The 18,349-nt window shown below is 42.8% G+C and overlaps 1 protein-coding gene across 1 annotated transcript; it reads left to right on the top strand.

The window, feature by feature from the left end:
- The first annotated feature begins 7,490 nt into the window (after positions 1-7,490).
- On the top strand, positions 7,491-11,714 carry ID3 (inhibitor of DNA binding 3, HLH protein). The gene is made up of 3 exons (XM_042440939.1): positions 7,491-8,062; positions 10,662-10,731; positions 11,637-11,714. Exons 1-2 carry the CDS (start codon positions 7,661-7,663, stop codon positions 10,716-10,718), a joined length of 459 nt encoding a protein of 152 aa, XP_042296873.1. The 5' UTR covers positions 7,491-7,660; the 3' UTR covers positions 10,719-10,731; positions 11,637-11,714.
- The last annotated feature ends 6,635 nt before the right edge of the window (positions 11,715-18,349 follow it).

Raw genomic sequence — 18,349 nt, 5'->3', positions numbered from 1 at the left:
GGCCCAAGAATTATTCTTTTATGATGGACAGATAAATATTTGTTATGGTCACAGGCCAGCAAAATCAAGGATTGCTATTTGGGGTTCATGTATTTGTAGATATTTTCAAGCCACAGATGGCTGAATCTGTGGATAATCTATGAATACGGAGGCACTGACTGTAAACCTCAGTTGACACAGTTAGGCTTACTTCTGAGTAGACATGCCTAAGGGGAATGGGTTGTTTGGAAATTGAGAAAAGGTTGGGCTAATGTATGAAACAGAAAAGCACAGTATACAAAATACATCATAAAGAGAGCAAAATATACCAAATAAATAAATAGACTGTTGTTGTTGTGTGCCTTCAAGTCAATCCTCACTCGGGGACGTAGCTAGGATTTTAGGAAGGTGGGGTCCAGACTAAGTGCCACCATTATAATGGGGCTTGGGTGTGGCGGCGCAGCAGCACACACCATTCATTTTTCTAATGGAAGGGGGGGTCCGGACCCCAAGAACCCCCCCCCTTGGCTACATCCCTGCCTCACTTATGAAACACCAAAGGCTATGAACCTATAATGATATTTTCTTGGGAAGATGTGTTCCCCTGAGGCTGAGAGTGTGTGACCTGCCCAAGGTCACCCAATGGGTTTTAGGGCTTAGCCAGGAATCGAATCCAATACAGATAAGCATTTATCTGTCAGAAGATAATCTAATGTGCTCTACGGGGTACGTGTTGCAGTTAGGTTTGGGTTTTTGTTTTTAACGGATATAATTTTATATTGTTTTGACTTGATGTTTTCAAATTGTTTATAAAAGCTTTTATTGAACAGATATATTTTTTAAATGTTTTGTTTGTGAGTCGCCTTGGGTCCCATTCTGGGAGAAAGGGAGGCCAAGCATGAAATAAACAACTCAGAATAATCTGTTCTTATGCTGGTCTGTGACCATAATAAATAGCGGCTTTGAGTCTCTGTGTTGGAAGAAAGGCAGGATATAAGAAAATAATAATAATAGTTATAATAATTATATCAAGTCTTCCCAAACGGGGTAATTTCTGCAGTTGCAGATACAGGCAGATTCCATCAAACCACTTCAGCCATTGTATATATAATTATAATATATAATTATATATTATTATTATAATAAAGATCTGCTTATCGCTATTTTTCTTTAGGCCCCGATTAAAAACACAAAGCAACAACAGCAAATATAATAGAGATCAGGGTCCAAAACAGACTGCAGAAATAATCCAGTTTGAAACCGTTTGACTCAATACTAGGGAATTCTGGGTACTGTAGTTTTGCGAGACACTGAGCCTTCTTCTCTCAAGAGATTGCACAATAAACTACCATTCCCAGGATTCCCCAGCACTGAGTCGGGGCAGTTCAAGCGGTCTCAAACTGGATTATTTCTCCAGTGTGTTTTGGATCTGCACTGCCGAAATTATCCAGTTTGGGAGCACTTAGAGGTGCTACAGCTCAAGACTGTGGCATTCTGGGAATGCCACAGCCTTGAGCCATGGCACTTCCAAGTGCTCCCAAACCGGATCATTTTCTGCAGTGCTGCATCCAGACTGGAGAAATAGCCTGGTTTGGCACTGCTTTAACTGTTGTCTGGCTCAAGGCTATGGAATTCTGGGAATTGGAGTTTGTTGTGGGGTCCGCCCACAACAAACTCCAACTCCCAGAATTCCATAGCCTTGAGCCAAAGAGTTAAGCGGTGCCAAATCGGTTTATTTCTCCAGTCTGGATACAGGCCCAGCGACTGAAGCGTCTCTCTGCAGAGTTTCTGTTCTTCCCTGAGGCCACGCCCCTTTAGAACGTTGAGACTCCGCCCGGCGCCTTCTGATTGGCTGCGACGCGCGGTTCCAGTCCAGTGGCTTTGGAGCGGCGGCAAGGGTTGCCTTGGCCACGCATCTCACTGTGAATGCATGACGTTTGCAAGGCTGGCGCCAGGCTGTCTGGAGCTGGGACTTAGATCAACACAGCTGGAGGGACAGGGACACAGCTGGGCAAAGGGAGCAGATTCCTCCACAGAAAATAGGCTTGTGAGAAAAGGGCTTCGACAAAAACAGTTCAAACAAAAGCCTTAATGACATCCTTTCATAAAAAAAAAAGAAAGGAAAAGGAAAGGGGGGGAATGCTAGCAAGGCTCAATGGAGAGGAAGAGAGAAAGGAGCAGGAACAGAAAGTTCAGAGAGGCTGCTCTGCTCAACAGGCAAATAAGCCCATGCATACACAAAAAGACCCTTTTTGGGGTTGTGGGTAGTAGGCCTTGGGCAAGTCACATGCTCTCAGCCCCAAGGGAAGGCCATGGCAAGCCTCCTCAGTTTGCCTTAGGTTGCCATAAGCTAGGAACAACTTGAAAGCACACAACAGCAACAACAACAGGAGTTGTGTACATGTCTTTGGTCCTGATAGGGCCTTGGAGAGGTATCCTGATCCCACGAAATCCAAAGGAGGTTAAATTTAATCCGATGCACACTTGGCGGAAAGTATAGTGAGCTTTTTGTGGGTTTTTCGGGCCGTGTGGCCATGTTCTAGAAGAGTTTGTGCCTGACATTTCGCCAGCATCTGTGGCTGGCATTGTCAGAGAACACACAGCCCGAAAAACCCACAAAAAAATATGGACATCGGCCATGAAAGCCTCCAACTTCACAGTATGGTGGGGCCTTGATATCTGTTGGCTTTTGGTTCCTGGACCCCCCTGGATACCAAAGTCTGTGGATGCTCAGGTCCCATTAAATACAATGATGTAGTGAAATGGTGTTCTTGATATAAAAGAGCAAAACCAAGATTTGCTGTTTGGAGTACACTTATTTTTTTACATGTTTTCAAGCCATGGATGGTTGAATCCAACCAAGGTCTTTAAGCAGAGGCTGGATGGCCATCTGTCAGGTATGCTTTGGTTGAGAGTTCCTGCATGGCAGAATGGGGTTGGACTGGATGGCCCTTGTGGTCTCTTCCAACTCCATGATTCTATGAATCTATGGATGATCTGTGGCAACTGAGGGTTGACTGTAAGCTCCAGTTGATCAAAGGCTTTCGTGGCTGGCATCAATAGTTTCTTTGTGGGTTTTTCGGGCTCTGTGGCCATGTTCTAGAAGAGTTTATTTCTGACGTTTCACCAGCATCTGTGGCTGGCATCTTCAGAGAAACGTCTGGCCAGGAATAAACTCTTCTAGAACATGGCCACATAGCACAAATAACCCACAAAAAAACTATAATTCCAAATCAGTTTGGATCTTTTAAATCAACTCCCAGGATTTAAGACAGTGGTCCTGGTGACTGGTGGGACTTCTGGAAGTTGAAGTCTAAAAGATCTGGAGGATAAAAGGTTGCAAATCATTGGTCCAGAACAAGATTGCCTCTTTGCTTGGGAATGGCATGTAACAAGGAAAAGGATGTGAGAACAAACAAAATAACTGTTGGTTTACTTTACCCAAAGAAACCCACTGCTCTAGGAAGGTTTTGGTGTTCATCGTTCTTTGACAAATGTTTCATTTAACCAGAGGGTTCTTCCCTGCCTGTTCCACTGAAACACCCACACAGTGAAACATGGTTTTTACCATTATGAAAGGTAAACAGCAAAAAAAAACCATCCATACGGAAATTGATGGTGTTTAACTGTGTATATACAATGTGGTGTGTCCCAGCACAAGCCTTAGCAAATGTCAGAGGAAAAGAATACAGGAAAGGAAGGCAGGGGGCAGGGAGGTCAAGAAAGGCTGCATCCAAATGGCAGAAATGATCGAGTTTGACATCACTTTAATTGCTGTGGCTCCGTGCTATGGAATTCTGGGAATGGTAGTTTGTTATGGCACCAGAGATTTTTCTCTCAGGGACCCCAAGGTGACCCTATTGTCAGTTTTTTTCAGGGAGTTTACCATTTCCATCCTCTGAGGCTGAGAAAGTGTGACTTGCCCAATGTCCAACATGGGCAAACCAGGATTCGAACCCTGGTCTCCAGAGTCTTAGTCCTACGCTCAAACCACTACACCACACTCTCTCTTGGAGTACAAAACCCCAGGATTCCTAATTCAAAAACATAGCCTTAATCCTGCTCCAAAAAATAACTCCTTCACCCTTTGATTTTTGTTCCTTCCTCCAAAACAACATATTTCCTCTAAGCCTTCCCCAACCTGGTGATGTCCAAATGTGCCCTACTAGAACTCCCATCATCCCCATCCATCATGGGTGGGAATGATGTCGACTGTCATCCGACCCATGTGGAAGTTACCAGCAGCAAAGACTCATGTATATTTTCACTGAAGAGGAAGCCATTGAATGGAGGAACATCCAATAAAGGAGCGAAGAAATTCATAACACAGAAAGAACGACAATCCTGTCAGATTTGTGTATTGGATCGACATTTGTGTGTTTTCGGTCGGAAGAAATGATTGAATTCAGCGGAACTGCTTTCAGAACGAAGACAACAGGAGTGGAGAGTGTGTAGTCCTTGTGCATTTGCTTCTGAAGCAGCAGCAGTGACAAAATAATACTAATAATAATAATAATAATAATAATAATAATAATAATTTATTTTCTTATATCCCGCTTTTCTTCCAATATAGACTCAAGGTGGGTATTATTATTATTATTATTATTATTATTATTATTATTATTATCCCCATGGATCGAGGTGGGGGACAACAACAATTAACAAACAAACAACATCAATTAAAACACACATCAGTTTCAAAAATATAGCCATGTTAGTCTGAAGAATTGGTACGTAGAGAGATCTTGTAGCACCCTTGAGACCAACTAAAGAAAGTAGTTGGCAACAGGAGCTTTTGTAGACTTCAGTCTACTCCCTCAGATGTATTTGGTGGAGTCTAGTAAAGTGCATGCTGCAAAGTTCTTTCTTTAGTTAGTCTCAAAGGTGTTACAAGATCTCTCTGCATCAATTAAAAAAGACAAATCAGATGTAAACATTAAATAGCATATATTATATTACATATTAAAACAACCCACATCTGTTATTTCTCCTCCTAAATAAGGCGCATGCTCATCATATGTTTTCTGTGCAAGAGGAATAGCGCTCCCAGAAGCACGATTCCCTTTGTAAGCAGCCAGGATGATGGGAGTTGTCGACCGACCACATCTGGAAGGCCTTAGGCCACAGATTTCCCACTCCCCCCTGCCTTAGGTTCACTTTTTTTTGTCCCGCCAAATCATTTCTTGAGTTGTGCCTTTCTTTTACTACCGTCTTTTGTCGGATAAAAGATTCAAATAGTCCCACACACTCTCAGCCAATGGTTTCACTGTTGCCTCTATGTGTGTACTGTATATATGTGTGTGTGTTTGCCTATCAAATAAAAGATGTAATTCCCAACCGCAGCCCACCCCGCCACATGTTCAAATAAAGGCTTCCACTATCATTATTTCTTGGCCCAAATCTGTTTTCTCCATCATAACCTCAGCTTTCCCTGCAATATACAGTATATATATATATATATATATATATATATGCGCGCACACACACACACACACTCTCTAACTTGGTCACAAGATAATTCCTGACGCCAGAAAGTCTGGAGGTCATATGAGTAGCAAACTGAGGAACAAGGAGGCACTAAGTTCTTAAGATTCCCTCCCCCAAAGCTGGAGAAAAAAGTATTTTTTGAACCTTGGGAAACGTCTCTGCTATGATATGGATTGGTGGCTTCTGAACTTTTAAAGCTGGAAAAGGGAGGATGGCCGTATCTGAAATCTGGCCTCCTCCCCATCTCTCTGCAAGCTTGCCTCCCTAGCACTGATACATTGAAATCATCATCATCACCATCATCAATTTATGAATAGCGGAAATTTATGAACACACAACAACACACTGACAACACTTGCTAAAATGACATAGGCCTGCATTTTGTTCAAGGGGTGCATTGTTCTGGCCGTATCCCAACACAAAACAACACAACAACACCTGGAGCAAATGAAGGTCTCTGACTAATGTCATCATTTATTATTATTTCCATGTATGAATGTTCATAAATGGAAATAATCATAAATGACGATGTTAGTCACAGGCCTGTATTTAGTCCTAGTGTTGTTGGTGTGTTGTTCTGTGTTGGGATAGGATCACAAGAACACATCAACAACCCCTTGAACAAAATGCAGGCCTATGACATTTTAGCCAGGTGTTGTCGGTGCATTGTTGTGTGTTCAAAAATTTATGCTACTCATAAAATGGATGATGATGATGATGATGATGATGATTTGTTCTGTGTTGGGATGGGGTAACAGCAATGCAGCAGCAACACCAGGAACAAAATGCAGGCCTATGATGAACATCATTTTAAAAAAAAAAATTCCTTCCTGTCTAATTTTAATTATATTTTAATATATTTTAATTCTGTTTCAATGGATCAATTTTGTATGTTTTTAATTGTACTGTTTTTTTAATAGTGTAAGCAGCTCTGAGTCCCAGTTTTGGGCAAAGGGCAAGATGTAAATAATAATAATAATAATAATATCACTGGAAGATGCACAAAATACACGATGCAAGTTTTGGATGCTCCACTGGCTTCTTAATCTGAGAAAGGTGTTAAAGATTATTCAGGAGGAAACTAAAATGATGTTAGTCGCAGACCTGGTTTTATCCAGGTGTTGGTGTGCTGTTCTGTCTTGAGATAGTGTCAGAACAAGACACCAACAACACCTTGACAAAATGCAGGTTTATGACTAATATCTTTTTTTTAAATGTCCCTCCTGTTTAATTTTTAACGGGAGAGGCAGCCTTGCATAGTGGTTGGAGTGTTGGACTATGGAGGCCAGGATTTTATTCCAAGGGTTCGAATCCCAGCTTGGCCATGGACCCACTGGTTGACGCTGGTCAGGTCACACTCTCTCAGCCTCAGAGGAGGGCAATTTAAACAGAGGCTGTATGGTCATCTTTCAGGGATGCTTTGATTGTGAGTTCCTGCATGACAGAATGGGGTTGGACTGGATGGCCCTTCTTGGGGTCTCTTCCAACCCTAGGATTCTGGGATTCTATCAGATGTAGCCAAAGGGTCATGCACGTACAAAAAGACTTGAAGGCACACAACAGCAGCAACAACAACAAACCTATCCTGGGTGAGTCACACTCTCTCAGCCTGAGAGGATGGCAATCTGAACAAAACTTGCCAAGAAAACTCCCCAGGATAGGTTAGCCCTATATAGTTTAGCATTGGGTCCATTATAAAGTTTTGCAAGAGCAACAGCAAGGGAACCCTATCCTGGTGTTTTCTTGGCAAAAGATTAGCGAGTTTGGTCCTTGAACTTCCCCAGAGGCTGAGAGAGTGTGACCTTCCTCCCAGTGAGCATTTAACTGGCCTTAAACTGAATGGGAAGGAAGCCCCTCCCTCTTTTGCAATCAGGGGGCTTTCTCCTGCCTTTGATGTCCTTCGCTGTCCAATAGAAAACCGCTCCTGGAGTTGAGCCGGCATGCGAACGTTCCATTCCAGCCTTTTCGCGGCGGGTCATTTTGCATAAAGGAGCGGGGCCTCCGCCTTCCGCTATAAAAGTAGCGGAGGCGGAGACGTCGCAGGCACTTTCTGTGTGGAAGGAGCAGAGCGAGCAAGCGAGCGAGCCTTGGTGAGCGTTCTCTGCAGAGGGACTCGACGCAGTTGTTCACAGCATCCTCCTCCCCCTCCTCCTCCCTTGTGGCTTTCCTGCCTTTGTGCCTGAGATACAGCGCCATGAAAGCCATCAGCCCGGTGCGCTCGGTGCGGAGCTGCTACGAAGCGGTGTGCTGCCTCTCGGAGCAGAGCCTGGCCATCGCCCGCGGGGGCAGCAGCGGAGGCGGCGGCGACGGAGGCAGCAGCAAGATCCCGTCGCCCTTGGAGGAGCCCATGAGCCTCCTCTACGACATGAACGACTGCTACTCGAAGCTGCGGGAGCTGGTGCCGGGGATCCCGCAGGGCAGCAAGGTCAGCCAAGTGGAGATCCTGCAGCACGTCATCGACTACATCTTCGACCTCCAGATCGTCCTCGAGGAGCAGGCCAAGAAGAAGAAGAGCAGCAGCAAGAACAAGGGCCAGAAGGACAGCAGCAGCAGCAATGGGCAAGAGGCGGCAGAGGCTGCCCTCCTCTCTTTACAAGTAAGGAGGGTCTCTGTGTAATATATATCTCTATATATGTATGTATATGGGTGTGGGTATTAGCTTACTTGCTAATTAGCTTACTTGCTGTTCACCGCTATGATCTTTGGAATAGTGGTATATAAATAAAACAAATTAATTATTATTTACATGTATGTTCGTGTATATATGTGTGTGTATATATATGTATATGTGCATGTGTGTGTACGTATATGTTTATGTGTGTGTATATATATATATATATATTTATATGCATGTGTAGATATATATGTTTGTGTATATGCATATGTATGTTTATCTGTACACGCATGCATATCTGTATATATGTCTGTCGGTATGTATGCAAATATGTATATCTATGTGTGTATATGTCTACATGTGTGTGTGTCTGTGTCTATGCATATATGCTTGTATATCAGTATGTTTATGTGTATATGTATGTTTGTGCATATATATGCATATGTGCTTAGGTATATCTTTATGTGTACATAAATGCGTATATATATATATATATATATGCATATGTGTATATGTATATATGTGTGTATGTAGGCATACATGTATGTATATGTGTGTATATGTAGGTTTGTGTGTCCATATATACATGTGTGTATATGTGTGTGTGTGTATCTAGATATGTATATGTCTCTGTGTGTATATGTTTATGTGTACATATATGCGTGTGTATTTGTGTCTACATATGTATATTTATATATGTGTGTTTTGTGTGTGTAGTGCTTTGAGCGCTGTGAGTCGGACACTGGGAGACCAGGGTTCGAATCCCGGCTCAGCCGCAGAACCCACTGGGCGGCCTTGGGCAAGTCACACTCTCTCACCCTCAGGGCAGCACAAGTGCAAACCTCCTCTGAAGAAGCCTTGCCAAGAAAAGCCCCGGTTAGGAAACGACTGGAAGGCAGACAACAGTGTGTGTGTGTGTATCTTGGCCAGGTGCTGGCAGACACAAAGGCTGGCAAGGAAGGGGGAAAAGCAATGGCTGGCATGCAGAAGGGGCAATGCCACCTCTAGGTGCCAACAAACCAGCCTGGGGGACAATCATCTAACCGGGCATCTGCACCCTCCCTCTCCTTGTTATGTGACTTCAAGTCAATTTGTGGCGAGCCTCTCTTAGGATTTTCTTGGTAGGATTTGTTCAGAGGGGGGTTACCTTTGCCCTTTCCTAGGGCTTAAGAAAGTGTGACTTGCCCAAGGTCACCCCAGTGGGTTTCCATGGCCGAGCCAGCATTCGAACCCAGGTCTCCAGAGTCGTGGTCTTAATGCTCAAACCACTAGGATGCACTGTCCTTCAGCCGCAGTGAATAGCAAAAAAAAAAAAAAAAAACTAATTTGTCGACTCTGCCATCCCTCCTTGGCTTTTGCTGTCCCTGCGCCTCAGCCAAAAGGGCCTAATATAGATTCCCCTATACTTCTACACACCTACACAAACACACTCCCTTGCCAGTGGCAGTTTTGGGATGATTTCGGGAGTCCCCTAGGGATGCCTGGCTTATTCTGGTGTCGGCATGCAGATTTGAAAGAGGCATCTCCACTGTAGAACTGATGCAGTTTGACACCACTTTAACTGCCACTTTCACATCCTTGCAAAATCTTGGGATTTGTAGTTTCGTGTGGCACCACCACTCTTAGGTGGAGAAGGCGAGAGGCCGTACAAAACTATAGATGACAGGAACTACAGCACTTCAAATGGTGCCAAACTGCATTATATTTACCATACAGATGCACCCTTAGACTCTGGGCTTGGTGAAACTCTTTGGTATTTCAGTAAAAGGCTTAGAGGTGGGTAGACTTGGTCTTACGCTGGGATTCCATCTCCAAAATCTTAAGAGGTAAATCAGTGACAGGAGTAAAGATCTGTTAAAAGTAAGACTTACTCCTTTGGCTGCATCCGCACTTCAAAAATAATCCAGGTTGACATCACTTTAACTGCCATGGCTCAGTGTTAACGTGAAATTATGGAAACTGCAGTTGGTCGTGGCAGCAGAATTCCATAGCATTGAGCAAAGGCAGTTTAAAGTGGTGTCAAACAGGGGTTATTCCTGCAGTGCGTATGCAGGAAGCCCCAAGGCAGTGAACAGCTTCGCCTTGAGGCTGCTGGGGCTACAATCCAAGAAACCGTTTTACTTACCCAAGCTTACTTGGGAGTAAGTCTTGTTGTCAGTGGGGCTGGATGAGTGTTAGGCTGCATTTGAACTGCAGAAATAATCCACTTTGATGCCACTTTGGCTCAATGCTATGGAGTTCTGGGACCCATATTTTGTTGCAGCACCGAAGGAGAATTCCATAGCGTTCCTGAATTCCATAGCATTCAGCCATGGCAATTAATTTGACATCAAACCAGATTATTTCTGCAGTACAGATGCAGCCTTAGGTTGGCAAAAGTGCTGGAGAACCAGATTGAAGAGGTAAACTTCATTCTGTGAGTTGCTACAAAACCCCCAAGTAAAGACTACTGATTTCAGCAGGACTTCTATGGAAATGTGGGTTTCGGTCATTGTGTCCTATGCGTTCATGTTCTGAAAACTGCTCACTATTCCTCCGGTCAGTTGTTTAACCTTCCCTTTTCCTTCTTTCTTTTCCATAGGCAGCAGAACTGGCATCAGAACTCTGCTCTAAGGACGAGAGGACTCACTGCCACTAACCTCTTTTAACAGGTATGGCCAACCAGCACCGCCACTTTGGCAAGGGAACATCATCCCAATCTTTTGGTGGGTTTTTCAGGCTGTGTGGCCATATTCTAGAAGTGTTTATTCCTGATGTTTCACTAGCATCTTCTCTGAAGATGCAAGCCACAGATGCTGGTGCAACATCAGGAATAAACTCTTGTACAACATGGCCACATAGCCCTAAAGACCCACCAAAAACTGTGGATGCCAGCCATGAAAGCCTTTGATCCCAATCTCTTTCCCCCATCCTCTTAATATATAAAAATGTATGGTCAGTTTTGGTTTGGGGGGGAGTGCATTTCTTCCTCTAGGGCCCCATCCCAGAATGTGATTCAGACCCCTCCCAAACCTCTGTCAAGAATGCCGACTTTTTTTTTTCCTTTTCTTTCTTTCTTTCTTTTTTTTTTTTTTTTCTTTGCCTGTAAATGGAGTCATTATTTTTACAATGTCATTCTTTTAATAGCTTGAAGTCTCTGCAGCTGCTTAAACAGCCCCGTTGAAATCAGTGAATCAAGAGGCACTTTTCTCTTCCCCCCTCCACCAATCCTTCCACACTGCAGACACTACTAAACAGTCATGCCCACCCTCTGAATCCGTAATTTTAGATCCATCTGTAATGAGTTAGGAACTGGAGGGTCCATTTCTGTCTCCCCGCCCTTGCAGCCTTGCAAACCATCCCTCCCCAGTTTTGTCTGTTTTAGGGGGGATTTCTTTTTTTGGTGCCAATTAGCAAAGCTTCAGCTTCAGTGTTGGCTCCTGATTCCTTATCAGCTGGAGGTAAATAGAAGTTTCCTCTCTGGCGCCAGGATGTCTGCAGACCTGCCTCTGATCTGTTGTTGAAACTGACATGTCTTTCTTTTCCTCCCTCCTCCCTTTTTTCTCCTCCCATTCAGGCTGCAGGTGTGGGATCCTGACACTTGGTTCTCTCCAGAGAGAGAGAATGAAAGAAGATAGAGGGAAAGAGAGAAGGGGAAAAAAAGACCTTGACTGGAGAAAAGATCAGATATTTAACCCTCACGCATCCAGGAATGGAGGAACCCGTTGGCTTTATCTCCCAGAGAAACTGTTGGTGGACGCATGGGTGCCACCACCCAAGTCGATTTTCGGTGCCTTGATATTGACCACCCCCCCCCATTGACTTTTATATCTTCTATGTTTTATGGGTGGTCTGCACGAAAGCAAAACAGTGCTGGCTGAGACATAAAAATACGCAACCACCTTTCCTCCTGTTCCACATCCAGATTAATCATCAGATTGCTGCGTTGCACAGGAAAAAGCTTGGCATCCCAAGCAGGGTATTTATATATATATATATATATATATATATATATAAAATTTATATATATATATATATATATATATATATATATATATATATATATATATTTGGGGGTGGGTGGGTGGAAGAGAAGAAGCAGCCTCAGAGCCACCCGATTTGTACTGCACATGGTTTTGGTGTGGAGATCCGCCATGAACTGTCAGTTGCAGGCTTCCATATGAAAAAGATGAATTGATTTGTAATTCACCCTTCAAAGAACTGCAAAATTCCGCCAGATAATTCATCTTTTGTGTAAATTTTGGATTACAGGTTTTTTTAAACGTTGATTTTTGGGGAAAGGGGACTCCTCTAAGAATATGAAAATGGAACTGCCCCAGGGCTCTTTGCCTCGTGGTTTTTAATGGTTGAACTCTATAATAGAGATAACAGTGTACCTTTTTATTTTGCAGGAAGGTGAATTTTTCTGCACCCAATAAGTTGTATTTACTTTGTAAAAAAACTTTTTATAAAAGTTTCTTACATAATAAATTTTAAACTTGACTTTTTTTTTTCCTCTTTTGGAAATCTGTATTTTAGAAGACTTCACCTTTTAGTAAGACACAACACATAGCATGCATACACACAAGTTATGAAGAACATGGGTAGTTGCTTTAATACTTGTTATAGTGATCTACCTGTTTTGTTTGCAAGCAGGATTCTTTCCTCCTGTGCTTGGAAATGCCAAGGATTGAACCCTAGGACTTCATGCATGCAGAACTGATGCTCTACCCTGAGTTACATAGTCTCTTCCCTATGGATAGTCATATGAATTTTTCCTAATACAAAGTGATAACTATTACTGTATAGTAAAGAAATGTAGTCCAGCCAAATTCTTCTCAAGAAGCACAGCCCTATAGAATATAGTACCGTTACCTTAATTCAATGGCAGCTTCCTTAAATAGGAACAAGAAGTTAGATTAATTTTTAAAAATTCAGGGAGGAGATGGACCCATAGGCTAAAAAGACTTGTCATGTCAAGTGTGGAATTCATGAGAATTAAAGGCCAAATTCGTTCTTTTCCTTGACAAATGTTGGAAAGGGAAGTATATGTCAGCCTGAAATCTGCATTGCACAGTCATGAGTAGGAACTTTGTAGCTACCAGATGTTTTGGAGTGCAATGTCTGCCAGTCTCAGCCAACATGGATAATGAGGAGTGTGAGAAATGTGGCCCAAAACTAATAGCTGCAAGGATGCTTGGGAGTTGTAATCCAAGGCATCTGGGGCCTTCTGAGCTTTCAGTCTGCGCACATGTGCCCTCAAGTTGCCTGCTAACCTATGGCAACCCCATGAATTTCATAGGGTTTTCTCAGAGGTAGCTTTGCCAGTTCCTTCCCCTGAAATACAGCTTACAGGATCTGGTATTTGTTGGTAACCTCCCATTCAAGTACTAGGAATGACCCTGGTGCCTCTCTGGTATTTAGGCTCCTTATATGTAGGCTAGGAATGATTTTTGGAGTTAAAACATGCTATGAGATGGTTTACACCAGTGATAAATCCCAAACCTTAGAGCAAACAACAGTGTAATAAAAGTTTCCTAAAAGCTTGTGGGCCCTGTGGTTGTATGTGAAGGCAACCAAGATCTTTGTTGTGTACGTTCAGGATGAATCTTGGGATTTCCTTGTCAAGATTTGTTGGAGGGGAGGTTGCCTTTGCTTTCTTCTGAGGTTGAGAGTGACTTGCCTAAGCACCCAGTGGTTTTCTATGGCTTGGTGGCAATTCAAACCCTGGTGTCCCCATGTCTTAGTCCTGCACTGCATGGTGGATCCTTCTGGCAACAGCTACTGAACCAAAACTTTTAAGGATTCTGGAGGGAGTCTGGCAGGAGACAATGATCTCTGTAATGGTGCTGCATGGAGACAGGATAAATTCAAGGCAAGACTAATAGTCATCTCCCACCTGCATAGCCAGTCAGCGTGCCAAAATGTTCAGGGTTCAGATAAATTATGTGATTCAAGAGCTACACAGCGAAAGGAGTCCTCAAGTATACAGTGTAGATCTGACAAAATATTTCTATGCAAATTTTCTGATGCAGTGTCCTTCATTAAAATCCACAGAGGAACACTCAACCTATGTTAATTCCAGGACATCTGCTGCTGAGACTGATGTGTGACAAGAGAGGGATTAAATAAAAAGCAAGTATCAGGTACAGAGTAGATTCAGTGCTCTCATCATCTTTCTCCATTAGCTATAATGGCTGGAGCTACCGTAATAGTTGCACTCCTTCTCCAATATGGAGATGCACCAGTTATACTGGTACCTGAACGAGATGAAGGTGGTTAGGGGCCTGGAGCAATTTCAAAAACAGCCTGCCTCCCCCACTTCCCAGCCACCAGCCATATACAACCCTGTTGAAGCACTGGATTCATTGTGAAGTTGAAGGCTTTCATGGCCAGCATCTATAGTTTTCTGTGGGTTTTCGGGCTATGTGGCCATGTTCTGAAAATGCCAGCCACAGATGCTGGTGAAACGTCAGGAATAAACTCTTCTACAACATGGGCACATAGCCCGAAAAACCCACAGAAAACACTGGCTTCATGCTTCAATGGATTAGAAGTGCTCCCAATAAGTGAGCTTTCTCTTACAGGCCTAAACTCAGAAGAGGATCTCCCAGTCTGTGTTCCTGTTGATGTGACTGAGGCCAAAGTTTCAGATGCAGCAGTCCCAACGTGTCACAATCTACTTCACTTGTTCCACAGCTGTGAAATAGAGCTGGTAAACTAGGAAATGCACTACCCTTTAAGGAGAGTGGAGAGGAACAGAAAGCTACAACCTCACAGGGTTTCCCAGGAGTATTTCTCCACTGCCAGCAACATATTGACAATCTGGAGCATGGCCAGAGGAGGACAACCAAACTGGTGAAAGGTCTGGAAACCATGCCCTATGAGAAGCTACTTAGGGAGCTGGGGATGTTTAGCCTTGAGAAGATTAAGAGATGACATGATAGCCATGTTTAAATATTTGTAGGGATGTCATATTGAGGACGGAGCACACTTGTTTTCTGTTGCTCCAAAGAATAGGACCTGGAGCAATGGATTCATGCTACAGGAAAAGAGATTCCATGTAAACGTTAGGAAGAACTTCCTGATGGTGGGACATGTTCCCTCAGAGAAGTCTTCTTTGGAGGTTTTAAATCAAAGGCAGGATAGCCATCTCCCAGGAGTGCTTTGATTGTGTATTCCTGCATGGCAGAATGGGGTCTCTTCATATTCTAGAATTCAATGAGTGTGTAAGATCTCTTCTTGGGGTCTCTTCCAGCTCTAGCATTGATGATTGTGCAAGAATCATGTGTGTACCGGTAGCAACACTTGTCCACTCCCCAGCCACTGAGGCGAAAGCATTTGTTTCAATTGCATCATTGCTAATACAACTTGCCACACAGCTCTCCTGTCCAATACCACACTGTCCTTCCTTGCACTTGTTATCTAAGAATGAGTATGGTATGGCTTGCCTTGAATCTGGATGAGGGGGAGTAACAATGAGTCATTGTAGTACACTTTGTTTTGAAGCATTGTATAAATGTAAGTATTTGTTTTATGCTTATATCAACCAGTCCTTAAAATGGGTAAAAATTAAGGGTCACTAATCATGTGAAAGGGTATCCTTTTTTGTTCTGTGAATCGAATTTAAATTGCTTGGATTTTAAAATTCCCAGTAGCACATGGCCAGGAGGAGGAGTGGCCTGTCTGCATAAATATCCCTCCATGCTCAGAACAGCAACACCAGCATCTTTTTGTCCATTTTCCACCCTGTGTTATTTTTAAGGTCTTTGCCTGATGAAGAACTCAGTGAAGTTTCGAAAGCTTGTGGCATATATTTTATGCATTTTTGATGGTCCACTAAAGGTATAATTGTTTTGTGGGTTTGGGACATCATTGTACTTTGCTGTACAGTCAACACGGTTACCCTTGGATGTGAAAGGGAGCATTTTCCTTTGTGGTGCATGGCTCCTAATTTATATGCTGAGCGGAAATGCTGAGCAGGATCCCAAGGAGGTTGCCAGGGTGGGGATTTCTCTGGAGCTGAAAGAGGTTTGGCAAAGTCAGGATCAGCAGGCAAGCGAGTGGGCACTGATCTATTACAATTCTTAGGGTTCACATCTGCCAGTCCAAGTCTGATTGTCATGCTGGTACAAGTCGATACAAACAAAGCCTTCCACTGTCTGCATTTGCAATACTATTCTGGTTATGGAAATGCCCAGTGAAGCAATCCTGGGAATTGAAAGGCAAATCTATTTAGGTTTTTCATCATCATGTGTGATTTATTAAGCTAGGCTATTCAGCTGGTTTTCCATTCATCAAGCCAATATTTTTCCTTGACATATTTATTGCTGATTCCCTGATATTGGAGAATGCATTACAAAGGCAGGTAGGTCAGTTGCAGCTAACAGTTCTTGGTACCAGTCTCTACTTAACATTCCTTAGTTCAAACCTCTGATCAGTGAACATTCAGTCAGCATTGCTAGTTTAGTCATGTGTTCCAGTTTCTATGCATACCAGTGAGGAATGTGTGGCCCTTGTAGGATCTTGTGGGACTTTAACCCCCATCCTCTTTCACATGGGCTTTGGTACCTAGGGTCAAGATCCTCTTTGATGCTGGCAGAGCATAAAGCTGGAATCTGGTGATGGCATGTGCTGAGAGAGGTGTCAGTGTCCAGCCAAACCATAACAATTAGCTTTAATGCAGCTTTCTTTTTCAGATAGCAGTTTGATGTTTTAATACATTCTAGATAAACACGATCAGAACATGGATTTACTTTGAGGAGACATGAAGCACTAGTAATACTATAAACACTATGAGCCTTGTAAAATCACTTTAAAAATCAGAAAGCTATTAGTGCTGTGAAGAATGCTGACTTTGGTCCAAAACACACTGCAGAAATAATCCAGTTTGAGACCACTTTTACTGTCCTGGCTCAGAGCTAGGGAATATTAGGAATTGTAGTTTATTGTGGCACCAGAGATCTTTGACAGAGAAGGCTAAATGTCTCACAAAACTACTGCTCCCAGGACTCCCTAGCATTGAGCCAGAGCAGTTAAAGCGGTATCAAACTGGATTATTTCTGCAGTGTGGATTGTATCTTTGTAAACTTAATTGGGCCTGCTTAGCATTTGTAGGGATGCGCCTATGAGATCTTCAAGAAGTGTTAGGAAAGATTCCTATCTGAAACTCTGGAGAACTGCTGTCAGCACTGGGCAAGATGGACCAATGTTCATGGACCAATGTTCTACATCCTCTTGTTGGGACTAATATTAGACTTGATTCTCAATGTATTTTTTTAAGGAATGTGATAACTGTGTTCATATATTTCCATCCACTCTGACCTCTTTTATAATATAACCTTTCTTAATCCACAAAACAACGATACTTTTATTGACCACCCAAAATGTACAAAATCCATCTTATAAGCTTTCCAAGCTCCACTGCCTTCTCCATCAGGCAAAGATGTTAAAAACATACAGGAGGAAGAATATTAATTTTAGACTGACCTGATGGAAAGACTCATTCAAAAAACAAGGCAAGTTTTAATAAAATCGTAGGTTCTCTCCTGGTACTAAAAACCAAGCTTCTCTTGAGTGAAGACTAAACTTGGGTTTCCCAAATCCTAAGCATTAAACCATAGTTGCTGTCTCTTGAGTTATTGCTGCAGATCACTTGCTTGTTAAAAATGGAGCTAGTACAAAAAGGATGCTGGAAGTGAGAGAGAGGTCCGAGGCAGTGGTAACCGTTTACAAGGCAACAGCTTCAGCTTGATCGAAACTGATTTTGAGTTGCACCTTCTTTCAAATATGTGACCATCCATTTATTGAGGCAGTGGCCATAAAATTAGTGCATATTCTAAAAGGCATTCCCTACTGGCAAAAACATGAGCTGTGATTAACCAGTGACAAATACAGGGACTGTCCCTCTGCAGATAAGGACAGCTAGAAGGTATGCAGATGACTCTTGGGAGTGAAATCCACCAGTCCTTGGAACAAGGCATATGACTCACTTTGGTTTTTGCTTCTCACCCATGATTTCTCATAAACCTGAGTCCAGAGATATATATTCAGATGAATGGAGCAAAGTTCTCAAAAACAAAAGCAAACCCATACCCCCAGCAAGGGGATTATAACTCAAAGTTATAATCTTTAAAAGTAACTTTACAATATAAGATAACCCTGAGACCTGAATTAGATTTTTTAAAAATATGATAAATCTCAAGGATTAATAAGTTATTCAGTTACAGCAGCAAGATTGGTCTTTGTGAGATATTGGAAGCCTAATAAAATATCAGCATGTATGGAATG

Source organism: Sceloporus undulatus, chromosome 9 (assembly GCF_019175285.1).
Source record: "Sceloporus undulatus isolate JIND9_A2432 ecotype Alabama chromosome 9, SceUnd_v1.1, whole genome shotgun sequence".
Classification (NCBI taxonomy): domain Eukaryota; kingdom Metazoa; phylum Chordata; class Lepidosauria; order Squamata; family Phrynosomatidae; genus Sceloporus; species Sceloporus undulatus.
This window is presented reverse-complemented; position numbering and strand designations above follow the sequence as displayed.